The sequence below is a fragment of the Sphaerodactylus townsendi genome, linkage group LG03, assembly GCF_021028975.2.
Source record: "Sphaerodactylus townsendi isolate TG3544 linkage group LG03, MPM_Stown_v2.3, whole genome shotgun sequence".
NCBI classification, from domain to species: domain Eukaryota; kingdom Metazoa; phylum Chordata; class Lepidosauria; order Squamata; family Sphaerodactylidae; genus Sphaerodactylus; species Sphaerodactylus townsendi.
Window position 1 is genome coordinate 161,461,923 of NC_059427.1, and position 26,941 is coordinate 161,488,863.

Below are 26,941 nucleotides of genomic sequence, written 5' to 3' on the forward strand. Positions count from 1 at the left end.
TCTGCCTCTGGTGCCGTCAGTGCTAAAAGTGTTCCTGGTGCAGCTGATGGCGAAAAGGCTGTACCAATGATCATGCCATTAAGGTACTGACTTTTTTTTCAAACGTTTTCATGGTGTATCAAATTAACTGGGCAACCTGACGGCAAGTGTTCCCAACCGCCCCCGTTTCTTCTGAAATCCAAAGGACATGAATGCCAAGGATGAGTGAGCAGCGCCTGACCTGCACACACACACACCCCACCCCTGGTTCTCAGCAGCCGGTATAGAGATGGAGCTTGGAGGACCCTTTCTTTTCCTCATTCCTCCCCATCAGCGACCACCAGTTCAACAGCTGCCTTCACTGATGGTTCTCTCATTCAACCTTCTCAATTCCTCTAGAGCAGCCACTCTCAACCAGGGTACCGTGGGGTGCAGTGAGCATGTCCCAGGGGTACCGTGGCAACACTACTGCCCCGCCCCCCTCATTTTTGTGGTGTCTCCCACCGGCGCCAGCAAGGACATGGAGCTGGCCCATGGGGCAGGGCCTACCACAAGGTCAGCAGCCACCCCCGCCCCCCGTGCTTCCCTTCACCCTGGGAGGGGAAGGTGGGGGGTGTAGCAAGCAGGGGCAATGGGAGGGGAAGGTGGAGGGTGGCGGCAGGGGTACCGTGAGATGTGAAGAGTGAGGTCAAGGGTACCCTTACCTCGAAAAGGTTGAGAAACACTGCTCTAGAGCAGGGGTCTGCAATCTGCGGCTCTCCAGATGTTCATGGACTACAAATCCCATCAGCCCCTGCCAGCATGGCCAATTGGCTCTAGAACAGGCGGGAAAGAGGACTGAGCTGCTGTAGCAGAGTGGACTGCAGAGGCTCAGGTGGAGAAAGGTGTGTTTGTGAGTGCTTACCCATGTGGAAAGGGAAAAAGACCAATGGACTAGACTCTGGGGGCTCACTGAATTTTCAGGCATGGACCACAGAAAAGCTAAAAAAACACCAGTTTTAGTGTGTTTCAAAATTTATTAACCTCCATTTGGGGGACGACCCCTGAGATTTTCAACATGGCATTAAAGTATTTTTTTAAAAAATGTCTTATATCTCCATGAGGCTACTGCAAACCCTGTTCAGCACATCTAAAAGCTCGCTGGCTCAGTACCAGCAACTGCACCTTCCTTCAGAACCCAAACTTTTCTTTCAAATAGCTGTCATTTTACCACCAATTCTTGGGTTAAAAAGGGTTTCCCCGCTGAAGGCTTTGTAATATAGACACAGCAGGGCCAGACCCACAGCACACAAACTGCTTCATTACGCTTGTTTTGGAACTCCAGTGTTGACAAACCTAGTCATTGTCCCAGGGGCACAAAAGAAGCCTAACTAACAAGAAGCCTAACTAAAAAGAATGAGTGAGACAATGACCCTAAACCACAGGGTGTCCAACTCTGGCCCTTCAGATGTTCATGGACTACAATCCCCATCAGCCTGTGCTGGCATGGTCAGCAGGGGCTGATGGGAATTGTAGTCCATGAACATCTGAAGCACCAGAGTTGGACATAGCGCCCTAAACGAAGCCAAAGGAAGATGCAGTGTACAGCACAAGATCAAGGGCGCCACGAGCACTTGCAGAGGCCTTGCCTTCCTCTTCCCCTTCCTTTTCAGAAAAAAAGCCACTCACTTATTGTGGAGTCCCTAAACTGGTACAGGAACTACTAACAGACACAAGAGAATAGGGGAGACCAAAACATGGCATTCCACAGTAATGAAGCTATTCCTTTAAAAAGAAATATTGGGTTCTATAGGGTCGCAAAGCCAGCTTGTGCTTTTACAGCAGCAGATAAGATATAAACATGAGCTGAAGAAATCAAATGCAAGAGTGACAGGAGAATTAGCCTATTTCGATCCCTCTCCTGCCCTGCTGAAAGGGCAGAAAGATGCTATGAACAGACCAATACGATGTGCCAAAGAAGACAGAAGTACGATCTCCCTGCCCCATGTTAGCACACCCACGCAAATACCGCTAAAGACAGAGACAGGCATTCTCCAAACTTTAGGTTGCCAGCTTCATGCTACTAAGAGCAGCAGTAAAAAGAGCAATAAAGCCTGCAATGACTAACCAATGCATCACATGTGATTATTCTAATAGGGTGCCAGATACAGAAGTGTAAAAGACAGATTTATACCATACCTAAAATACATTTCTAGAAATGTCTCAGCCGTCAGGTTTACACCAATCGCAGCTGACACAACTTTCAGATGCACCCCTCCTTCTCACAAGCACGCTCTGTTGCCAGGTTCACAAAAAAAGAGGCGGGGCGGCGGGGGATAAACCAGAAAGCCAAATTGAAAACCATAAGAACATAAACTTAGAAATAAATAATTCATGTATTTTATCAACATATGTACAAATACACAGCAGAAGGCAGATTTCACGCAAGAGGAAATATGTATAGCTATATAGGCATATATAATCTCAACGCTGTACATGTATTAATTTACACCGTTTCAGAGAAAACAAAAAGTTTGGACTTTTTCCCAGCTTCAGGCCAAAAGAGTTGAGTTCTTTTCCTTAGGACGTAGTGCTTTTTCCCCTCCAGTGAAAGGAAATCAGATGTGCTCGGCCATGAAGAAGCACTTGATACTTGAGGTCCTGTTAATTGACGAAGGCTTCGAATTACAGACTGAGCGACGGGATTTCGTATCCCTTCATCCCTGCAAAGACAAGAGGCTTGAGCCGCAGCAGGTAAGACCACCTGTGCTGTCTGGCTCTGCGGCTTTGTGAAGGTAAAGATCTGCCTCTTGACAGCAGAACACCAGTGCATCTCTTGAGAGGACAGAATCAAAGCTCGGATGCTGCCGCGCTCGAGACATTTTCTTTGCGACAAAGACGCAGAGCCAGAGTTGGGGGGCGGGGAAGGGTAACAGCATAAAAAAGCAAGCCAAAGTGGAACACAGGATCCCTGGCATAAGGACCACAGGTTAAGGCAACTGGAACCCTGCAGTCAACGAAGAAAGCAGGAAGATGGCTTTTGAGGTCCGGGTTTTCTTGACCAGCACAATCTGACTGACACAGTTCATCAGCACCAAATGCACAAGCAGCGCAAAACACAAACAAAAAACCCCCCCTTTCCTTCCACATCAGTGGTTTGGATTTCTCTCTTGGCAACTGTGACAAGAGACAAAGGAATCAAGTGCAAAGGCATGTTTATAGGAGACGGATGTCACGAGGAAGGCTCAAACACAGGAAAACAAAACGCCAGGTAGGCTAACAGGAAAAACAAAGGACCGGGAGCCGTGGGTCAAGCAAAAAGTTGCAACCTGGATCTGAGCAGGAGAAGACCCCGGAGTTATATTTTCTTTGGCCACAGTGAACAAAGCCCCTCTTTCAAGTGGGACGGCACACGCTGCGAGGTCACTTCAAAGGCTTCTCCTCAGTCTTGGTCTGGGCCGGACGCAAGCGTGGCTCAGAAGCCTCTGCAGAGGGTCCCTTTCCCAGTTTGCTTCATCGCTGCCCGCTGGTCCTTTTGAAGGGCTGCCGCAGGACACAAGGTCGGCCCAATACGGACTCCTGAGACTCGAATCCAATTTCGCCGTCTTCCCTTCCGACATAGGAAAATGTCACCCTGCTCCGGTTAAAAAGTCTCAGACACAGTAGGCACGTCAGCATCTGGGCAGCCGCGTGGGCTATAATAAATATGCAGAAATATAAAGGTCCGACAAGGCCCCGAAGTGCAGTTGGCTCGAGCTTGCAAAGGCCACTCGGGGCCAGTGCGCTGTCTGTCTTTTCTTTAAAAGGGAGAGCGAGGTCTACCCAGTCCCTTTGGAAGTGGTGCTGGCCAGGGCAGCCGAACGGTCTCTCCCAGCAAGGAGCAGCAAAGGCACTTCCGGCGCTGAAGGTTCACGCTGCGTCGTCCTCCAGGCTCACCATTTGTCTCTGTTTCCAGAAAAGAAATGAAAATAACCGAGTTACTCAAAGGGTTAGTGAAGGGGAGTCGGCTGAACTGCCATGCAGGCCTCAGGTCCAAAGCCTGCCTGGGCAGTATCGTTCTCAGCATCTTCTTTGTGGCGTAGTGGTTAAGAGCAGGTGTACTCTAACCTGGAGGAACCGGGTTTGATTTCCCGTTCTGCCACCTGAGAAGTTGTGGAGGCTTATCTGGGGAATTCAGATTAGCCTGTGCACTCCCACACACTAGCTGGGTGACCTTGGGCTAGTCACAGTTCTTCTGAACTCTCTCAGCTCCACCTACCTCACACGGTGTTTGTTGCGAGGGGGGAAGGGTAAGGAGTTTCAAAGCCCCTTTGAGTCTCCTATAGGCAAGAAAGTGGGGACATAAATCACACTTCTTCCTCTAGGTCAGGGGTCTGTAACCTGCGGCTCTCCAGATGTCCATGAGCGACAATTCCCATCAGCTCCTGCCAGCGTGGCCAATTGTAGTTCATGAACATCTGGAGAGCCACAAGTTGCAGACCCCTACTCTAGGTGCCCTACCTGCAGAGGTTAAAAGGGCATCTGAGACCCAGGAAGAGCAAAGATTCTTTCCTCAAGAGTGGAAACATTTCTGAAAGATGCTTCAGCAACCATTTGGGCAGAAGGGGAACACAGGAGCTAACAAAACTGCAGAAGCAACCCAAATTAGCATTTCATCGTAGAGTAAACAAAACTCATTCAGTCCCCTTGCATCTGCTCCTAGTGAAACCTCTCCTTGTTCAAGAACAGTACACTGAAGCTAGATGATAATTGTTCAAATCAGCAGGATCCAGAGAAAGTTTCATTAGGAGCAGATGCATCGCTGCTTGCTTCAAGGCAGGGGCGACTACCCTTCTCTCAGGGAGGCACTTACTGTCTCCCAGATTCAGTCCATCAGCTCCCACTCCCCCACCCACAGTAGATTTAAGGAACTAAGAGGGGCAAGGGTCATACAGGCAGACGGCAGACCTTGAGCTTCCAAGAATCCTGCTGGGAATTCTATCTGAGATCTTCAGTAGAAGACAGGACGTCAGATCAGAAGAGGAAGAAAACAAGTTGGGATTTATACCCCACCTTTCTCTCCTGGAAGGAGACTCAAGGTGGCTTACACGTTCCTTTCCCTTCCTCTCCCCATGAACAGACACCTTGTGAGGCAGGTGACCAGCCCAATGTCACCCAGCAGGAATGTAGGAGTGCAGAAACATATCTGGTTCACCAGATAGGACTCTGCCACCCAGGTGGAGGAGTGGGGAATCAAACCCGGTTATCCAGATTAGAATCCACCTGCTCTTAACCACTACACCACGCTGGTTCTCCAGAGACAAGAGTATAAGGAAACACATCCCATGCCTCGTCAGGGGCTATAGCAGAGCATCAACTTGGCATGGTTCAAACAGTGATGAACGTTCACATATACCAGGGTCTGCAACCTGTGGCTCTCCAGATGTTAATGGACTACAAATCCCATCAGCCCCTGCTGGAATGGTCAATTGACCATGCTGGCAGGGGCTGATGGGATTTGTAGTCCATGAACATCTGGAGAGCCGCAGGTTGCAGACCCCTGACATATAAGGCGCTTTTGCAAGAGGACTTTCCTGAAGGCAATCTTCCTTGTGCAGAAGATTAATACAATCACACATGTAACTTTTTACAAAACTTAAATACTCTAGCCCAGTGGTGGCGAACCTTTGGCACTCCAGATGTTATGGACTACAAATTCCACCAGCCCTTGCCAGCATGGTGATGCTGGCAGGGGTTGATGGGAATTGTAGTCCATAACATCTGGAGTGCCAAAGGTTCGCCACCATGGCTCTAGCCCAACTGTCAAGCAATCACTTTTAAAACGGCAAAGGGGTGTGTGCGAGAGACAGGGGGTCTCTCAGTGAAAGCAAGTGAAAAAGCCCAGAAGACGTCCTTATCGCTTCCCTTTGCAGGACTGGCCCAGGACAATGGCCAACCTCCCAGCTATCTTCGGTGCTAGCTTACCGACGGGTATGTATATCCTTCCTGACTCCGGCAAATGTGAACCTCGTCTTCAGTCGTTTTCTGATAGACCGGATTGTCAAAATTGATGCTGTTGGTATTCTTGAGGCGCCAGTTTTTCCAAACCAGAAAGACTCCGAACGAGATCAAACTGATCAGCACTGAAAAGACAACCAGGGAACGACACTGTTTAGCCAACAACGAAGCAGAATGTGGAAAATTGTACGCAAGTCAGAAGCTGTTGTTAAGATAAATATACAGAGCCTAAAAAATGAATAAAAAGCGCCCAACTGTCAGGAAGCACACTTGACGTCAAAAGGGGTCCTGGTTTCTGTCATGGTAATGGGTTTTCTCTACTTTTGGCTGCCTTTATGCTTTGTAATCTGTAGTAACGTAGATTGCGCCCAAGCGCCAGTTGGGCTGATAGGCCTTCTGACGGCCTTGAGAACTAATGGTTTTCACATTCCTGCTCTGTATTGCCTTGCTTTGATATCTCTGGGGGGGGAAGGAAAGGGGGCATCTTGGTGGGCATAAAAAGGGGTGCTTGAGAAGTCAGTCTTTAGAAATGGCTTCTTCTAAGGCAGGGGTCTGCAATCTGTGGCTCTCCAGATGTTCATGAACTACAATTCTCATCAGCCCCTGCCAGCATGGCCAATTGGCCATGCTGGCAGGGGCTGATGGCAATTGTAGTTCATGAACATCTAGAGAGCCTCAGATTGCAGGCCCCTGTTCTAAGGCCATGCTGTTGTCTGTCAATAAAGGCTTTTGACTGAAATCACCGGTACTGGCGACAGATCTGGGGCTTGACACCAACCCACTCAGAGGATCCTACTTGGCTACTGCTGAAGTATCTCAACGCTCAGTCGGGGTGCCCCCATCTCACTCCCCAAGCCAGAGCCAAAGAAAAAGCCACTTACTCAGGGGCAGGACAATCGAGAGCGCTGTTCGGCTACCTTGTTTTTCATCATTGGTTTCTGCAGCAAGGCCGTTCCGAGCTGGGGAAAAAGAGACAAAGCGCTCAAGGTGAAACATCCCTTCATCAGAGAAACCCAGGAGAGCGAAACCATCCCTGTTAACAGCCGCAGTTCTGAAGAAGAAGAAGAAGAAGAAGAAGAAGAAGGAGGAGGAGGAGGAGGAGGAGGAGGAGGAGAAGAAGAAGAAGAAGCTGCTCACATATAGAGCACATAGTGCTGCTCACATATATTCTGAACCAAAAGCCAGCTGTGGCGTAGGAGGTTAAGAGCTTAAGGAGCAGGAGTGGCGTAGGAGGTTAAGAGCTCGTGTATCTAATCTGGAGGAACTGGGTTTGATTCCCAGCTCTGCCGCCTGAGCTATGGAGGCTTATCTGGGGAATTCAGATTAGCCTGTACACTCCCACACACGCCAGCTGGGTGACCTTGGGCTAGTCACAGCTTCTTGGAGCTCTCTCAGCCCTACCCACCTCACAGGGTGTTTGTTGTGAGGGGGGAAGGGCAAGGAGACTGTAAGCCCCTTTGAGTCTCCTGCAGGAGAGAAAGGGGGGATATAAATCCAAACTCTTCTTCTCTTCTTCTATATTTGCAGCCAGAACTTATCCCTCTCCAGACCCACCACACCTGCACCTATCTTCCCACACTGTGCTTGGAGAAGAAGCTGCCACAGGCCACTGAGTCCAGAAGACACCTTGAGACTGGCACCACTGGACTGCGCCTACCAGGGCTCTCCCGGGTCTCATGCAAAGGAAGGTCCTTTGTGCTACACCCAGAGCACACGCTTGGCCACTGCATCGCTGCACTCACCCGTGATCCCTCGGGTGTGCCCTCCCCCATCAGTTGAAAGAGGCCCCAAAGGCCATCCAGTCCAAGCCCCTGCCATGCAGGAACACACAATCAAAGCGCTCCTGTCAGATGGCCAGCCAGCCTCTCTTTAAAAACCTCCCAAGGAGGAGACTCCACCACATGCCAAGGTAGAGAATTCCACTGTCAAACAGCCCTGACTGTCAGTACGTTTTTCCTGATGTTTAGGTGGAATCTCTTTCCGGTCATCTTGAACCCATGACTCCTGGTCCTAGTCTCTGGAGCAGCAGAAAACAAGCTTGCTCCCCCACCAACATCCCTTCAAATATCAAAACATGGCACCTCTTAACTGTCTCTTCACCAAACTATTAATGGAGCTCCAGCACAGTGGACACGTGATACCACCCCCCTGACCCCCCTTCTTTGCTTTGCTCCTTGGCTCTCCCTCTGGAGAACCAGGTTCAATTCCCCACTCCTCCACATGAAGCCTTCTAGATGACCATGGGCCAGTCACGGTTCTCTCAGAACTCAGCCCACACAGAGGCCGACAATGGCAAACCTCCTCTGAACATCTCTTGCCCTGAGAACCCTACATGGTCGCCATATATCAGCGATGACTTGACGACACGCACGCACACATCAACCGGCCACTGAGCAGAGCAAACCTGAAACCTCAGGACTCCAAGGCTTCCGAATGCTCAGCTCAGCATTTCGGTCCGTGGTGGCAAACCTTTTGCACTCCAGATGTTTTGGACTACAATTCCCATCAGCCCCTGCCAGCATGGCCAATTGGCCATGCTGGCAGGGGCTGATGGGAATTGTAGTCCATAACATCTGGAGTGCCAAAGGTTCGCCACCACTGATTTAGGTACTTGTGGGAAAGACTGAACGGCTGGAGTTTTGCTTCTTACCTTGCTGGGCCTGGGTGGCCAGCGCTGGCGTGGTATATCCGGAACGGTCTGTGGTGCGTTTGCTCAGCACGGTGGGGGCAGGAGACTCATGTTGTATAACAGCTGGGGTCCTTGTGGTGCTGACAGAAGCTGGGCTGCTGGCAACAAGGTTATCTGTACAGTGAAAGACAACAAACAATTGACACATCTGCCCGAAACAGAAATTTTAACAAAATGAGCAGAGGTGAAGAGGAAGAGCCCTAAAGTGGTCTAAGAAAGGGCAGCTGGCATTCCACATCTGTACCTGTAGTGCAGCTTCTCATATCGTTGGCCAGGTGCATGCCATCAGGACAGGTGCAGGTGTACTTGGCAGAGTGAACAGTGATTTGTGGGGCAGGAAGACACAAGTACTGGCAGCCTCCATTTGAAATGCCGTTCTTCTCACACTGGTTGACACCTTTAAATAAAATACAGTGCAATTGTAAAGCGTGGCATTTGGGATCTCACAGGCATCCGTGTGCTGAAACAAAAATGCATAGGGATCTGTGAACTAGATCACCATTCAAGTTAATGCCCCAACTACAGATGCTGATGAGGAAGAAATTGAAAGCTTTTATGCAACTGTCCAGGAAGAATTTGATCACCCACTTAATCAAGATTCCTTGCTTTGCTTCCTGGTTCTCTTGCTCCCTATTTTATAATCTGTTTTTGCATATTTTTTGCTATTTTTAGGGAGGAGTTTGGTTGCTCCCTTCTTTTTGGGGTGGTTTTTAAAGGAATTGGATAGCGGGACACCATTTTTATTGTTATTGTTTTGACCGCTGTTTATATGGTTTTAATGGAATTTTAGTATATATGGTCACTATTGCAACCCTTGTTATATATTGTACATAGATTATGTTGTGCACCGCCCAGAGCCCCTTGGGGATTGGGTGGTCTATAAATTTAAATAATAAATAAATAAATAAGATGTGCTGATAACTGGACTCGAACAGAAAAGTAGGAAACAAAGCAGAATCAAATAGTTGGCAGATTTAGGCTAGGAGCATGAAATGAAACAAGAACACCACATAGAATTCCAGAAAAATAACAATTTGTTCATTGCGAACAAATTTCAGGCAACCAGACAAATATATACATGAACAACACTCGACAGCCAATACAGAAATCAAACAGATCATATAATTGGTAGCAGAAGATGGAACTCTATTCTCTCTGCCGACAGTGGTACAGATCACGAACTGTTAATGTTGAACATTAGAATAAAGCTGAAGAAAAACCTCAAAAACATTCATACTGCCAAAACACAATTGAAACAGCATTCCAGAAGAGTGTAAAAAACAAATCTGCATTACTAAGTTCAAGTGAACGTGAATCATAAGAACTATGGATTGAAACTAGAGATATTATCAAGGGAGAATGCGCAAGGTCCTGTAGCCAAAGAGAACTGTTATTACAACCACTGTTAAGAAATTGAAGGGCGATTCCGCACACAAGTAAAATAGGTTCGACCCAGTTCCCTGAGAAGGGTACTAACCTAGGTCGAAGCCACTGTTGTTCCCCACTGCAACCAGCTTGATCCCAGCTTGGAGGGCAGAATCATCCTGTGCCTCTTCGTCGCTCCGTTCCGATTGGCTACTGTTCTATGGCCATGTTCCGTCTCTCCCCACACACGTTATAAAAAAAACTGCCACAGGAATGGAGGGACAACGGTGGCGTTTTTTTGATTGGCCAGCTGTACGCATGCCCGAAACACTCAGCTGTGATTGGCTGAATTGGGGTCTCCTGGCACCAGGGATTCCGCACTTTACTGGGATCGAGCTGAGTTTGAGCGTGGTTCCCTGAAAAAGTAGTAGTTCCCAACTGGAGTCGGAAATTTGACCGTTACACGGGGCAAAGCTGGTACAAAACCACGTCGATCCCAGTGGTTGTGTGGAGCACTTAGGTCGAACGCAGCTCGAACTTAGGTCGATAACCCAAGTGCGGAATCGACCGAAGAGAACAAAATGGGAAGAACACGAAATCTGTTCTTCACGATCCAAGAAACCATGGCAAAATTTAAAGCACACAGGCATGCTGAAAGATCAACCTAGAAATACATCAACTGAAAAGCACTAAATAAATAAAAGATGGGAACAATATACCGAAGAACTATACAGAAGAAATGGAAAGGTGAGGGATTCCTGCCAAAAAGAATCTTTTGAAGAAAAGCCTTCATTTTTAGAAAGTGAAGTGAAAGCTGCACTGGCAGAAATTGGGAGAAATAAATCACCAGGAGTAGATGGGATATCAGTAGAGCTATTCCAAGCCACAGAAATGGAGGCTATCAGAATCTTGACAAGAATACGCCAACATATTGGGGGGGGGGGGGGGGAGAATGGCTCACAAACTGGAAACGGCCAATTTACACAGCAATTCTCAAAACAGGAGACGTCAAAGAACGCACCCACTGTCAGACGATCGCACTAATTTCTCACACAAGTAAAGTGATGCTCAAAATCTTACAACAAACACTGTTACAATACATGAAGAAGAAATGCCTGACGTTCCAACTGGATGCAGACAAGAAAGAGGCGCTACCAATCATACTGCAAATTTATGTTGGTTACTGGAGCAAAATTACATTGGTTACTGAAGCATACGAGCGAATTTCAGAAGAAGATCATCTGGTGTTTCATCAATTACAGCAAAGATTTTGATTGTGCGATCATGAAAAGCTCTGGCTGGTTTTAAAGGAAATGGGTGTGCCACAAGCAGCTGACTGTTTTGATGTGCAACCAGCACTCTGGACAAGAGGATACTGTTAGGACAGAATAGGGAAAGACATAGCGGGAATGTTGTGGGGTTTCCGGGCTGTATGGCCGTGTTCCAGCAGCATTTTCTTCTGACGTTTCGCCTGCATCTGCGGCTGGCATCTTCAGAGGATCATCTGAAGATGCAGGCGAAACATCAGGAGAAAATGCTACTGGAACACAGCCATACAGCCCGGAAACCCCACAACACTCTAGTGATTCCGGCTGTGAAAGCCTTCAACAATACAAAAAACATAACATTTTCCAATTGGCAAAGGTGTTGGACAAGAATGTGTTTTATCTACCTAGCCCTTCAATCCGGATATAGAAAAAAATCATAACAAAAATGGATTAGATTTAGATGAAGGTGGGGTGAAAATAAGGGGAAGGAACATCAACCGTTTGAGATACGCCAAAGCATGACTACAGCGAAACATCAAGACGACAAAATTAATTACTGGGGAATTACTCAACTTTAAGGTTGACAATGAGGAAACTGAAATGGGTCACGACTTTCTACTCCTTGGCTCCATCATCAACCAAATGGGCAGTGGTGGGATCCAAAAATTTTAGTAACAGGTTCCCATGGTAGTGGGATTCAAACTGTGGCGTAGCGCCAATGGGGCTGGGCGGGGCACGACGGGGGCCCGGCCGGGCATTCCAGGGGCGGGGCATTCCTGGGTGGGGCTGTGGCAAGGACGCAGCCACTGCACCAGTCCTTGGGCGGGAAACGAATGCACGCAGGCGCAGGCTGCCACGCCCGCCGGTGCACCTCCTGCTAGACTGCTTCAAGTTCTGTGCGCTGCTGCTGAGAGGAGGGGCGTATCTAAGGCAAAAATCCTGTGGCAAAATCACCAATTAGTAACCCCCTCTCGGCACACACACATAATTAGTAACCTACTCTCGGGAACCTGTGAGAACCTGCTGGATCCCACCACTGCAAATGGGTGACTGCAACCATACTAGGAAATTGTGTCTAGGAAAGGAAGCCATACAGGAACTTAGAAAAGTTTCTTAAGCGTGAGGTTGTGTCACTGGTAGTCAAGGACCAGTTAATTCAGGCCATAGTATTCCCTATTACTATGTACGGGTGTGAAGGTTGGACAATGAAAAAATCTGACGGGAAAAACAGGCAGATTCCTTTGAAATGTGGTACTGGAAGAGTGTTACAGCTAATATGGACCACCCTAAAAAAACAAGTGGGTTCTAGATCAAATCAAGCCGAAACTGTCTGTAGAAGATAAAATGCATAAACTGAGGTGATCGTACTTGGCTCACATTGTGAGAAGACGAGAGTCACTGGGAAAGACAAGGCAGCAGGAAAAAAGGAACCCAAATTGAACAGGTTAAGTGCTATAAGTACCTTGGCCTTTCGTTCTCCTATAACCTTTCATGGGCAACCCAGAGGAAGGCCGCTCTCCTAGATACATCTAACAGTATGTCAGCATTACTCCGATTCTTTTACAGCTGTGGCCATTCCTTTATCCCTCCTGCCCTCAAATTTTTCAATGCCAAAGTCGCCTCGAGATTGCTTTACAAAGTCCCAATTTGGATTCAAGCTATTAACCACTCCTTGAATTCCCTTCAATCCAAATTTTTTCACAAGATAACTGGACTCCCAAATTGTGTGCCGCTTGGCTGAGGGCTTTTAGATTCTGGCTGCGAATTCATTTTCTCTCGGACTTCTCTCGAAATGGCTTCTATTGGACTGTCAATGGATTCACTTTGCCCTTTGTCCTATTCAGAAGCCTACAGAAAATTAAAAGGTCAACTATTGGATAGAGAGTTCTCTACCCTAATCACCGCAGCCAAGAAAACATGCTCCCCCCTGTATTTTTCTCTCCCATTTGAACAGGGCCACTTGGCACACTACCTGTATTGCTTAATAAACCCTGCTCAAAGGAGAGCCATATTGCTCGCCAGGTTTAATGTTATGCCTTCTGCCTTGTTCCATGGCAGATTTAACAAGCAAGAAAAGGCTAATAGATTGTGCCCATGTAATGATGGCTCAGTTGAATCTCTGGCCCACCAATTACTACACTGTTTCAGATTCAAGGAAATCAGATCCAAGTATGTGAATCTTACTCCTTTACATTTACCCAATCTCCCCGATTTATTTAGATTACACTACTTGCTGGACAATCCTGATCCTTCTCTCTGTATGATAGTGGCAGACTTTCTTCTGGAAATTACTAAATGCCAGTAGATTTCCTTCCACTTAACATTTATTTCCTGTACTGTATATGTTTTTAAATCAGTTTTTTACTATTGTTGTACTGTTGGCTATGCCAATAAAGGCTTGCTGATTAATGAAGGAAAAAAGGAAGAAGAAGAGGAGGAGGAGTTTGGATTTATATCCCCCTTTTTCATTAATAAGGAGACTCAAAGAGGCTTACAATCTCCTTTCCCTTCCCCACAGTAAACACCGTGAGGTGGATGGGGCTGAGAGAGCTCCAAAGAACTGTGACTAGCCCAAGGTCACCCAGCTGGCACATGTGTTGGAGGGCACCAGCTAATCATATTCACCAGATAAGCCTCCACAGCTCAAGTATTGGAGCAGGGAATCAAACCCAGTTCTCCAGATTAGAGTGCACCTGCTCTTAACCACTACACTACGCAGGATGGGAAGACCCAACATGAGATGGGTTGAGTCGATAAAGGAAGTCACCACCCTCCCTTTGCAAGACCCGAGCAAGGCAGTTAACAATAGGACATTTGGGAGGACACTGATTCACAGGGTTGCTGTGACATCTTGACAGCTGAACACACACATGTGGACTAGACAAGCGTCCAAGGCAAATACCTTTTGGCTGTCGCACACTATGATACAGAGTCATAGCATCTGGCGAAAACAGATCTTCGGCCACTTTGACTATATCTGAGCCAGTGATGCGGTTGGCGCTGAAAATGGCTTCGTTTAATACATCTGTCCAGAATACTTTATCCTGCAAAAGAATCCAGAGTTAACATTCAACTTAGAATGTTGCAGGATGCTAGTTCATCCTCAACCTCCAGACAAATCCAGAACAGTTGCTGAAAAAAATTGATACCGTATATACTGGTGTATAAGTCGACCCGAATATAAGTTGAGGCACCTAATTTTACCACAAAAAAATGGGAAAACTTATTGACTCGAGTATAAGTCTAGGGTGGGAAATGCAGCAGCTACTGGTAAATTTCAAAAATAAAAACAGATACGGTCGAGCGCTATTTGGGGGTCTCTGCCACTGACACCCCCCCCATCTCACCAATCCCAAGGTCTCTGCCACCGACCTCTCCATCCCGCAGCTTGTCCAGCTCACCCAGGAGAGCCAGGGGTCGGCCACCGCCAAGAAGAAGGCAGAGGTAGAGAAAGCAGCTGAAAGGGGCAGAGAAGAAGGCAGAGGAGAAGGCAGAGGAGAGCGAAGCAGAGAAGGAGGTTGAGAAAGCGGCAGAAGGGGGGAGGCAGAGAAGAAGGCAGAGGAGAGCGAAGCAGAGAAGGAGGCTGAGAAAGCGGCTGAAAGGGGGGAGGCAGAGGAGAGCGAAGATGGGAGAGGGGGAACGCCACACAAGAATTAAGTGGGACCCTCACTCACATATAAGTCGAGGGGGGCTTTTTCAGCATAAAAAATGGGCTGAAAAAGTAGACTTATACGTGAGTATATAAGGTACTTTTAGAATTAAGCCAGCATTTACAGATGGAGGATTTATGGGAAAAAAAGAAGCCATCCAGGAGATGGAAAGGAAGGTTTCTTCTCATCAGAGGACTGGAAAGTATCCCGGGGGGGGGGGGGGGAAGCCTCCTGCTCACTCTGTTGGGCAGAGCACATGCAAAATGAACAGCAACAGCTGTCACATCTGGATTTCACTTTTACTTATGGTGGAAAAAGGAAAAAGCCCCAGAGAAGGACAGGAATCCTATCCTAGCTGCAGCATGCTGGGCGTGGCCCATTCCAGCCAGGCAGGACGCATGGTCTGCCAGAGGAACACCGTCCAACCCACTGATGAAGAACATGGTTCTGTCACAACGTGAGCAACGAATAACTTATTTCAAAGGACGACTCTGTGGCTGAACATAAGTAAAGTATGCTGAAGACTTAGTGTCATAAGTCACTCAGAATTAAGTCAGTGCAATAGCCACGGACTCCCCCACTCCCCCCAGATCCGAAAAGCCAATGAGCAAGTCCAGGCTACGGTTTACAGCTTTGCAGAGGTGTATCAGGGGGAAATGGCACCCGGGGACAACACCTTCTCTTGGCACTCCCCACACCCGCCCTCGAGGGTGGGGCTTGGGGGTGTCAAGCCCTGCCCCCCCCGGCCTCCGTGCAGGCTGGCTCCTGCCATCTCCAGGGTCTGCGGAGGGCAAAAGCCAGCCTGCACAGAGGCTGGGGCCACCCACAGCCGAGCCCCGCACCCCTGCAGGCCAGCTCCTGCCATCCCCGGGGCCTGGGGAGGAAAAAGCTGGCCTGCAGGGAGGCGCAGGGGGCAGGATGCTGCAGCAGGTGGCCAGGAGCTGGCCTGCTGCCGCAACGCCCATCTGAGCTACCCCCCGCCTGCCCCCAAGGGCCTGGGGAGGAAAGCAGGCAGATTGGACAGGTGCCGTCGCAGCAGGCCGGCTCTTTCTTTAGGGCCCCCCCCCACGCCGACTGTCCTTCCGAGCCAGGTCAGTGTGGGGAAGGAGGGGGGTGGGGGCGATTTTGCAGGGGCCCCATTGCGCCCGGGATCATTTGACCCTCCCCCCCAAACCTGTGGGTCTATGCCCTTTGCACATCCAGGGTACCCCTACGCTGATCGATAAACATTATTTGAAAATAACACAAGCGATGTCAACTACAGTTTAAACACTGCCAACCTGGGCAAAAAACAGCCACAGTGAAAAGCAGCAGGTAAGATGGCATCCCCACAGATGCACACTCCACCCACTGTGAACCTGCTTGCACATCTGGACAACAGATGTGGAACGATGAGTTACCAACAAGATGGGCTAAGACAGAGGTGTCCAACCATGGTGCTTCAGATGTTCATGGACTACAATTCCCATCAGCCCCTGCTGGCATGGCCAATTGGTGCTTCATGGGAATTGTAGTCCATGAACATCTGAAGCACCACGGTTGGACAGCCCTGGGCTAAGATGACCTGGGTAAGCAGGACATGGGAAGGAAACCCGGAGGGGGGAATTGTGTGCAAGCAGAAAATGCAGGCAGGAGGAAAGGATGTCAAACGGGGTGGGGAGATAAGACTAAAATGGCCAGAGATGGAGGGAAGACAGATCTGAGGCAGCAAGCAGGAAGGAGTCGAGGAGAAATGGGATTTCCTCTCCCCTCTGTGGTTTTATTAAAGTCTTCTTGTTGTTGTTATACAGAAAGTTGTCGTTTGCCCACGGAGTCATGCTTTCCTCAACAGCTCCCATCCTTGCATTTTAACCAGTCAGCAAAATAAGACTTTTATTGCTGGAGCTCCCACTACACGAGCGACAAATCCTGCAGAATTTGGCCTTGCGTTGGGGTGATGCTTCTATTAGTTGCATGTTGGGATTGGGGGTTTTTTGGCAAGGGAAAGGAAAGGAAGGTGTTCAAAATGGCTCTGAGATGGAGCAACCAGTGTTAAGGAAACAGCCTTTTTTTGAAAACAAGTACATGATTCACCCTTGTGGCAAGAGTAGGAGCGCTTTGGCAACACTCAGAAGAAACTCAAGAGCGAATTTCTTCAGCGCTACCATTTTAACAAGCAACCTCTTGTGACCCTTGGACATTCCCCACCCCAAGGCACAGTCAGCTCCCCCTGAGTCTGCCTCACCTCAAAGACTGTGATGGCGAAGGGGTGAGCCAGCTTCTCCTCATTCACAAGGATAGTCTTCCTGTTTTTCCCATTCACATCAATACTGGAGAGAGAATGGAGCTTGGAATCCACCCAGTAGAGGCGCTGGTTGGCCAGATCTAGTGCAGGAGAGAGGCACCAATGCTTACCTTTTCTGTACATACGTAAGAGCGAGCCAATCAGAGACGTAGCTGGGCCAGAGTGTGCCCAGTGCACCCTCTGTGTTTTCCACCCCCCGCAGTGCCCTGCCTCCCTGCACTTACCTTACTTCAGCCTGGAAAAGTGGCCTGTTCCCTTTAGACTGAAAATGGCCTGGTGGGAACTACGCTTTCCATGATATCTTGGGGCTCGCAAGGTCTCCTGGGGAATGTGGTTCCTGCCAGGCCATTTTCAGCCTGAAGGGAACAGGCCGCTTCTACAGCCTGCACTATTTCGATAAGGTAAGTGTAGGGGCGGGGGGGGGGGGGGAAGCCATGGAGGGGGAGGTGATTTTCCACTCCCCCAGGCCTGCACCCAGTGCAACGCGCACACCCCGGTCCCGTGGTAGCTCCGCTTCTGGAGCCAATTACCTACGTCCTTGCCTGTACGCAAACAAGTTCTAGGAGTACTGGTGGTCTGTATGCTGAGTATGGGCAGCCAGTGTGGTGAAGTAACAAAAAAAGGCTAATGAGATTTCAGGGTGGATCAACAAGGGCATAACAGCCTCGCTGCAAGATGTCATAATCCCGCTATGGCATTGGTCAGTATTGTGTGAAGTTCTGGAGGCCTCACTTCAAAAAGGATGTGGACAAAATGGAGCGGGTGCAGAGGAGCGGTACAGAGATGAACAGCGGCCTGAAACCCAAGCAAGCCCTCCAAGGAAAGGCTGGGGGACTGGGGAACGTTTAGTGAGCAGCAGTGGCGTAAGAGGTTAAGAGCTCGTGTATCTAATCTGCTGCCTGAGCTGTGGAGGCTTATCTGGGGAATTCAGATTAGCCTGAGCACTCCCACACACGCCAGCTGGGTGACCTTGGGCTAGTCACAGCTTCTCGGAGCTCTCTCAGCCCCACCTACCTCACAGGGTGTTTGTTGTGAGGGGGGAAGGGAAAGGAGATTGTAAGCCCCTTTGAGTCTCCAACAGGAGAGAAAGGGGGGGTATAAATCCAAACTCTTCTAGCCTGGAGAAGAGGAGGTTGAGGAGGGGCATGATTGCTCTCTCCGTGTATCTGAAAAGCATTCCTCTGCTGATTTCTGAATACTGCTCATCCAAACAAAGATGAGAAAAGGCAGGCCCCTCAGGTGACATCATACCACTTTACAGGTGCTTTTTCATGCCGTAGGTCGAGGCGTCCAACTTTGGCACTTCTGATGTTCATGGACTACAATTCCCATCAGCCCCTTCTGGCATGGCCAATCAGCAGGGGCTGATGGGAATTGTAGTCCATTAATATCTGAAGCGCCAAAATTGGTCACCCCTGTCATAGGTGCTCCCAGAATACGGTGAACTGTATGTATATTTAGACACAGTGGTACAATAATGTAGACAAAAAATGACGGTCACTCCAGGCACTCCAAGGTGGACACCAGAGTGGAACGGTTGCTCTCCTCTCCACCAGATCACGCACAGCCTGAGCAACGGTTTCTAAAAGCCAGTTCAAGACAGGCGCAGTACCCAGACCGCACTGTTGCTGCCACCAAGTGAGAAGATCGTCACCAGCCCCAGCATGACTTCAAGCAGAAAAGGAACTTCAAGGGAGAACCTCACCACCCTGTGCTGTGTTGCTTGTGCTCATGATGGCTACACAATAATGCCAAGACTTACCCAAGGTTATTCCATTTGGCCACTGAATGCCTTCTTTCACTAGGGCAAAACTGTCAACTCCGTTCAGACCACTTTTGGCAATTTTAGCGGATAATCCCCAATCAGTCCAGTACATGAATCTGGCGGACGAGGAAAGGAGAAACCGAAACATGAAAAGGTCAACTGAAATAAAAATTCCGGTGACCATTCCAATCCCCATTCTCCCCCCCAGCCCCGCCCCAAAAGATTTATGTGATTCCTTCTAGTTGCTGCTCACCCAAAGGGCAACTGGCAACATCGAAACAGCATAGTTTTGTCAAAACCAACATAAAAAGCAGACAATATAAAATATAAACATTAAAATGTATTAAAATATACAGCTAGCACCACACCACTAACAAAACAACCCAAGCATGTGGACTGCACTCCAATGGTCAACCAATGGTGTGATTGGTGTTTGGAATATGCTGCCACAGGAGGTGGTGATGGCCACTAACCTGGATAGCTTTAAAAGGGGCTTGGACAGATTTATGGAGAAGTCGATTTATGGCTACCAATCTTGATCCTCTTTGATTCTTTGATCTGAGATTGCAAATGCCAGCAGACCAGGTGATCGGGAGCAACAGCCGCAGAAGGCCATTGCTTTCACATCCTGCCTGTGAGCTCCCAAAGGCACCTGGTGGGCCACTGCGAGTAGCAGAGAGCTGGACTAGATGGACTCTGGTCTGATCCAGCAGGCTTGTTCTTATGTTCTTACACAATTTGGCCTTACATGCCCTGCAGAAACTATCAGAGGTGGAGCACTCACGGGGAAGGTGGACCATGCGTAATCCTCCACCAGCACCCCAGTAGCATCTTTAACTGTCTCTTTCTTAAATAGAGCAATTGTGACCAATCACCCTCTTCGTTGGAGGGAGTATTCCTGGTATCTCTTTTAACTTTAGATACAATTCTGGTACTAGCCTCTTCGCTAAAAGATAAGCTTTTATGCCATGCCGCCATCACAATGAAAAACACCGTGTGTACTGCAAAAAAAAAAATCTCCCTTTCGTTGCCCGTGCCTAGTGCAACAGAGCCCAATTTGCCAATCTCAAGGCAGGTTCCCTTCCATCAGCACCCCATTAGCATTTCCAGGAGCAGCAGTGGCGTAGGAGGTTAAGAGCTCGTGTATCTAATCTGGAGGAACCGGGTTTGATTCCCAGCTCTGCCGCCTGAGCTGTGGAGGCTTATCTGGGGAATTCAGATTAGCCTGTGCACTCCCACACACGCCAGCTGGGTGACCTTGGGCTAGTCACAGCTTCTCGGAGCTCTCTCAGCCCCACCTACCTCACAGGGTGTTTGTTGTGAGCGGGGAAGGGCAAGGAGATTGTCAGCCCCTTTGACTCTCCTGCAGGAGAGAAAGGGGGGATATAAATCCAAACTCTTCTTCTTCTTCTACATACCCATGCACAGGATCGACCACAATGGATCGTGGCTTGGCTCCGTTTTCTGTGATCAGGGTCTTCCTCTTCAGGCCTTCCGTGCTGGCAACAGACACGGTGCCCATGCTCGAATCGGTCCAGTAAAGGAGGCCGTGCACCCAGTCCACAGCAATGCCATCTGGATCTTGAATGCCGCTGCCGATCACTGTGGAGTGATGGGAATGGTTGCCAGCCTTGTCAATGGGGGTGCTGCGCAAGAACAGAGTGACAGTGAGCGTTAATGAAGGGCGTGGCTCTTCTAGGGCCGCAGCACTTCCCCACTTCCTGCAACACAGAGTCAGGGGGCAGCCGTATCAGTCCGCACGAGAACAGTTAGATTTGAGTTCAGTTGCACCTCGAACGCCAGCAAGCATTTCAGGATGTCGGCTTCAAGAATCAAAGCTTCCTTCATCAGAACGAGCTTGAACTCCTGAAAGTGCGTACTTACAAACTCCTGCAAGTCTCTAAGGTGCGCCTGGGCTCCAATCCAACTGTTCTGCAACAAAGAAATCTGACTTCCACTCACTCCCTCACTGCTGCAACCCAAAGTTCACATTCAGTCGGCGCTTGAGATGCATCAGCTGCTCTGGCAGAGGACCAGAACCTGCTACAATGGCTGCGCCAGATTCAACCAAGCAGCTGACCGGCAGGAAAGCTCCCGTGGCTAGTCCAGGGCCCGCCTTTCTTCTCTCTTTTGTGTGCCAAGACAAGATGATTCTCTGCACCCAGGCTTTTAACTAAAATGTAGATCTTTTGAACATCCTTTTTTTTAGCCGGTTTTAAGGTATTCTGGGGTGCTGTGTGGTTTCCGGGCTGTCTGGCCGTGTTCTAGTAGCATTCTCTCCTGACGTTTCGCCTGCATCTGAAGATGCCAGCCACAGATGCAGGTGAAACGTCAGGAGAGAATGCTGCTAGAACACGGCCGAACAGCCCGGAAACCACACAGCACCCCAGTGATTCCGGCCTTGAAAGCCTTCGACAATACATTGAAGGTATTCGTTTGTTTTGTGCTGGTTTATGCCGCTGACTCGGTTTGATGTAGAGACAGCACAGAAATTTTCTACATAAAATCAGTTGTTTGTAAAAGGCCATCCTAAATTCAGAAGCGTTATTTCCACAGCCGTAATTTACATTTTTGGCAGTTGTGCTACGGAACATTACAGTATGACACACCTGTCATCTTCTTCCCCTGTATACGTTAATGTGACCTTGCGAGGTCTGAGCCACATATATTATCTACTCTACGGCTCTACCACAAGCCCAAGTCGAGAGCCACTAATCCCGTGGTGGCGAACCTTTGGCACTCCAGACGTTATGGACTACAATTCCCATCAGCCCCTGCCAGCATGGCCAATTGGCCATGCTGGCAGGGGCTGATGGGAATTGTAGTCCATAACGTCTGGAGTGCCAAAGGTTCGCCACCACTGCACTAATCCTTGGTGCTTAAAGGGTTGCCTATTAACGTGATCCAACTACCGACACAAGTGGCACGCACACCCCCGCCAAATTACCTATATATTTTCTTCTGAGAGAGGTCAGACCAGTAGACTACATTTTTAGCAATTTCCATGTCCAAAGCCACAGCGTTTTTGAGGCGGGGTATCAAGCTGGTGTACTCGCGGCGATCCAGAGTCATCTTTCTGACTTCGTGGCGGTTAGTGAAGAAAAGGTATGCGATTGTGCCTGAAAATGAGGCGGAAAAAGGAGGAATTAGAAACGGTAGCGTGCTATCTCAGGCTACAGAGGAGACAAGCACACCTCCGGTCCAGGTCACATATGCAGTGTGGACTTGACTGTGGGCTGAACCTCTTTTGTTTCTAGCCTAGATTCCTTCTCACCTGAATGTAACAGGGCAATTTTCAGTGCTGCCTTTCCTCCAAAGCAGTATCAGCACCGCAGCAGCACTGGTGCCTAGCTGGCACCTCGAAGAAGAAGAAGGAGAAGGGGAAGGGGAAGGGGAAGGGGAAGAAGAGGAAGAAGAGGAAGAAGAAGAGGAAGAAGAAGAGGAAGAAGAAGAAGAAGAAGAGAAGAGGAGGAAGAAGAGGAAGGAGGAGGAGGAGGAAGAAGGAGAAGGGGAAGGGGAAGGGGAAGGGGAAGAAGAGGAAGAAGAGGAAGAAGAAGAGGAAAAGAAGAGGAGGAAGAAGAGGAAGGAGAAGAAGAGTAGTAGTAGTAGTAGTTTGGATTTATATCCCCCCTTTCTCTCCTGTAAGGAGACTCAAAGGGGCTGACAACCTCCTTGCCCTTCCCCCCTCACAACAAACACCCTGTGAGGTAGGTGGGGCTGACAGAGCTCCGAGAAGCTGTGACTAGCCCAAGGTCACCCAGCCGGTGTGTGTGGGAGTGTACAGGCTAATCTGAACTCCCCAGATAAGCCTCCACAGCTCAGGCGGCAGAGCTGGGAACCAAACCCGGTTCCTCCAGATTAGATACACGAGCTCTTAACCTCCTACGCCACTGCTGCTCCTACGTTACTGCTGAGATGGCTGATGAGGGGAAAGTTCAAGACCACGCGCACCCCTACTGACAGGTATTGACTGAGAAGGCAGAGCTTGGGAGCCGATCAAAGGTTCGCCACAGAGCTCTACTAAGGCAGTGAGTATTACAAGCTGGGTGGGAGAATAGCAGCCAGCCTCCTGTCTTGAGGGAACGAAGACTATGCGCATGAAAGGAGTGCTGTGATAGCAGAAAACTACAACTGGGACATTAATGTATCCTCAGGCTCCTTAAATTATAGAAGAGCCACCTTCTGCAAAGACCAGCTCAAGAAGAAGGGAAGAGGAGAAGAAGAGGAGGAGGAGAGGTTTACAAACTTCTTTCCCTTCCCTCCCCCCACAACAAACACCCGGTGAGATAGGTGGGGCTGAGAGAGCTCTGAAAAACTGTGACTGTCACTAGCCCAAGGTCACCCAGCTGGAATGTGTTGGAGTGCACAAGCTAATCTGGTTCACCAGATAAGCCTCCACACTCAAGTGGCAGAGTGGGCAATCAAACCCAGTTCTCCAGATTAGAGTGCACCTGCTCTTAACCACTACACCACGCTGGCTCTCAGGATACTTTTTAGTCTTCACACACACACCCCAACAACCTATACTAGCCACACTATCAACAAGGACATCCACAGTGTCCAGATGTGTTTAAATCTAGAGTTCTAACACTCAAGTAGTAACATACTTGGAATACTTGTTACAAGAAACTGGGCTCAGAAATCAAATGTGACATACCAGGTTAACCTATCCTCTAGTCCAAGGGTAGGGAACCTGCGGCTCTCCAGATGTTCAGGAACTACAATTCCCATCAGCCTCTGTCAGCATGGCCAATTGGCCATGCTGGTAGGGGCTGATGGGAATTGTAGTTCCTGAACATCTGGAGAGCCGCAGGTTCCCTACCCCTGCTCTAGTCCCATGGTGGCGAAGGTTCGCCACCACTGCTAGTACTTTATATTATTGGTTCATTCTCACTTAATTTGAGATTCTAGATTTAGGATTGTAACCTGGTCCTCAAGAACATCTGAGCAAGAAAGATCAAAAGCTTACAATGTTTTGTATATTTGTAATAGGATCATCTTGAGGCTTCATGAACAAGGTAGGCCATAAATCCTGTAAATTAAAAACCTACTAATTACAGTTCTACATTTATCAATAAATCTAAGGTGGTTTACGGTTTAATAATAGCGCCGTGAGATCTAACAACTTAAAATAGGGAGGAAAGGAAAGAAAACATAGTCAGATCTGACCACTTGCATAAGGAAGGGAAGATCATGTCCCAAAAGCAAGCTGCATCATTTGTGTGGTAATAAGATTCCTGAAGCTACTGTAACGTGAAAGACACGCTCACCACCTCAGATCATCATAATCTATGTGCGGCACAACAGTGACAAAAATGCATTCTATCCAATCCAATTCACAAGTTTTCTTAAGCAAACCCCCCAGTCTGTGCAAGGGTAAAATACTTTTTTTGTGAAGATGCACAGCAACACACAAAGGCTGACCTATGGTCCTGCCTTGTCTCTAAAAACGAGAAAAGGAACACATTTAGGCTCTTGCCCACCTTCCCAATGGCAGAGCACTCATTCACAGCCCCGACGTTCCCAAATCCTGCAACAGAGCTGAAGCATAGAAAACCTTGCACTTACCAACTACTTTGCAAATCTTGGTGGCAGGGTCAATCTGAAAGCCTTTGTTGCATTCACACTTGTAGCTTCCCTCCAGATTTACACAGATCTGGTTACAGGTATCAGGTTCGAGGCATTCATCAACATCTACAAATCCAAAATTGTGTTATTTTGAACCTAAAATAAGTAGTTCTTGTTACAATTTTGCAAAAAAAATTTTTACGAGTCTGCTGGTATTGACTGTCTGACAAGTTACTTTTGTTCCAACCACAGACTAACATCACTACTTGTCTGAAATCTAATTCTTCCCATAACAACCACCAAGAGGAGGTGGAAGAGTCCTAGCTTGTTCTGCTGCAGAATTTGCTACTCTATACTTCTATACTAATGGCCACAATCTTTCCTCATTTACATAGCTTGTTTCCTTTCTTTTAAGAAGTGTATCCCAGAAGTTGGGCCATGGCAAAGAAGAAGAAGAAGAAGAAGAAGAGGAAGAAGAAGAGGAAGAAGAAGAGGAAGAAGAAGAGGAAGAAGAAGAAGAGGAGGAGGAGGAGTTTGGATTTATATCCCCCCTTTCTCTCCTGCAGGAGACTCAAAGGGGTTTACAATCTCCTTGCCCTTCCCCCCTCACAACAAACACCCTGTGAGGTAGGTGGGGCTGAGAGAGCTCCGAGAAGCTGTGACTAGCCCAAGGTCACCCAGCTGGCGTGTGTGGGAGTGTACAGGCTAATCTGAATTCCCCAGATAAGCCTCCCCAGCTCAGGCGGCAGAGCTGGGAATCAAACCCGGTTCCTCCAGATTAGATACACGAGCTCTTAACCTCCTACGCCACTGCTGATCTGATTCCCAACAGGCAGCGGGTGTTGCAAAATATCTCTGCCTCAGACTCTGGAAAAATACCCCCGCTATAGGCAAGACTGACCCTGGCAGGACAAACTTCACATAAACTCTCAACTAGTTACTATCCTATGTGGCTCGAACTCCAATAACGATCGCTTTCCGAATGCTGATTTATTTATTAAATGTATATGTTGCCCCTTTAGAAACTACTTAAGGCAATTTACAAAATAAAAATAAAGACGAGAACAAAAATAAAAACAGGTACCAGAAAGACCTTTGTGGTGGTCGGGAGGGGGGACTTCCAAAGGGGAGACGCTACTTCTGAAAAATCCTGGTTTGACTCACCCTGCACCTCTGGGCTTAGAAGGAGGATCCTTAACTGGTGGATTGGATAGAATGAGGGTGTGCTGTTCCTTCAGATACACTGGTCCCAAGGCTTTTAAGGCCTAGGGGGGTACCAGCCATCTTACCTGTGCCTAGAACCAGGCAGCTGCCTAAAGTATCAGTCAAAGTTGATAAAAGGCACTACCTGCCCACAAAGGAGACCCGAGGCGACAATCGTCATCCGGAATCCATCGGCACTCCTTCCAGTCCAGGCAGACTGCTCAACCATCAAGAGGCTAAAAGCCATTGCTTTCACATCCTGCATGTGAGCTCCCAAAGGCACCTGGTGGGCCACTGCGAGTAGCAGAGAGCTGGACTAGATGGACTCTGGTCTGATCCAGCTGGCTTGTTCTTATGTTCACCTCCATCTTGCTTGGACTGAGCTTCAGTCCATCTTCTTACCTTCTTTCAACAGGTGCCAGGGAGACAGTCAAATTGGACACAAGGGAAAGACAAGCAATACAATTTACCTTCGCATCTCCTTTGATCCACCAGTCGGAAGCCCTCGGGACACCAACACTCATATCCAATTTTCAGATCGTTGCAGTAATGAGAACAACCACCATTGTTGACCAAGCATTCGTTTGTTCCTACAAAGAAACACACCAAAATACCGATCACAAAACTATCCTCACCAAGGATGATCTTACAATTAGAATATTTTAAGAGACTCCCATCAGACCCATTTTTCATGCATTCCACTGCCCCACAAAGTCGCCATTAAAACATTTAACTGGCTGGCAGGTCCTGTTGAATGTGCAGAGACTCAGGGTGAAGATTTGGGCTTCCTCCAGATTTGTGAGTCTTTTGCAGAAAGCCACTATTCCTACTGTAAAAATCCAGTGGAAATGTAAAGAACGCGCTCTCCGGTCCTCTGTGAACTGCAGGAACTTTCAAATAATCTGCCATAGCATTCGGCTTTATAGAGGGTAAACCATCCAGCCGGTTCTCCATATTTCACTGAGACCTATGGGACCGTCTCACTCCGTATGTCCCGGGTCGCTCAGCGGAAGCCAACTTGCTGGTGGTCCCCTGCCCCTCTATGATGCGGCTGGCCTCCACGCGGGCCAGAGCATTTACTGCCCTGGCCCCTGCCTGGTGGAACGCTCTTCCTCCAGCAGTTAGGGCCCTGCGGGACCTTGGGGAGTTCCGCAGGGCCTGTAAAACTGAGCTGTTCCACCGGGCTTTTGGGGG

General features: G+C 48.6%; 1 protein-coding gene across 1 annotated transcript in view; it reads right to left on the minus strand.

The window, feature by feature from the left end:
* Positions 1 to 975: 975 nt before the first annotated feature.
* LDLR (low density lipoprotein receptor) overlaps positions 976 to 26,941 on the minus strand; it is a 41,735-nt gene continuing 15,769 nt past the window's right edge. Inside the window, exons 7-18 of the mRNA XM_048490047.1 lie at positions 26,218 to 26,337; positions 24,545 to 24,670; positions 21,924 to 22,095; positions 20,395 to 20,622; positions 18,974 to 19,092; positions 17,152 to 17,291; positions 14,180 to 14,321; positions 8,889 to 9,041; positions 8,606 to 8,758; positions 6,837 to 6,914; positions 5,923 to 6,080; positions 976 to 3,903 (exon numbers count right to left, since the gene is read on the minus strand). Coding sequence (XP_048346004.1) covers positions 3,868 to 3,903; positions 5,923 to 6,080; positions 6,837 to 6,914; positions 8,606 to 8,758; positions 8,889 to 9,041; positions 14,180 to 14,321; positions 17,152 to 17,291; positions 18,974 to 19,092; positions 20,395 to 20,622; positions 21,924 to 22,095; positions 24,545 to 24,670; positions 26,218 to 26,337 — 1,625 coding nt within the window. The 3' untranslated portion in view covers positions 976 to 3,867. The remainder of the gene's footprint in view (positions 3,904 to 5,922; positions 6,081 to 6,836; positions 6,915 to 8,605; positions 8,759 to 8,888; positions 9,042 to 14,179; positions 14,322 to 17,151; positions 17,292 to 18,973; positions 19,093 to 20,394; positions 20,623 to 21,923; positions 22,096 to 24,544; positions 24,671 to 26,217; positions 26,338 to 26,941) is intronic.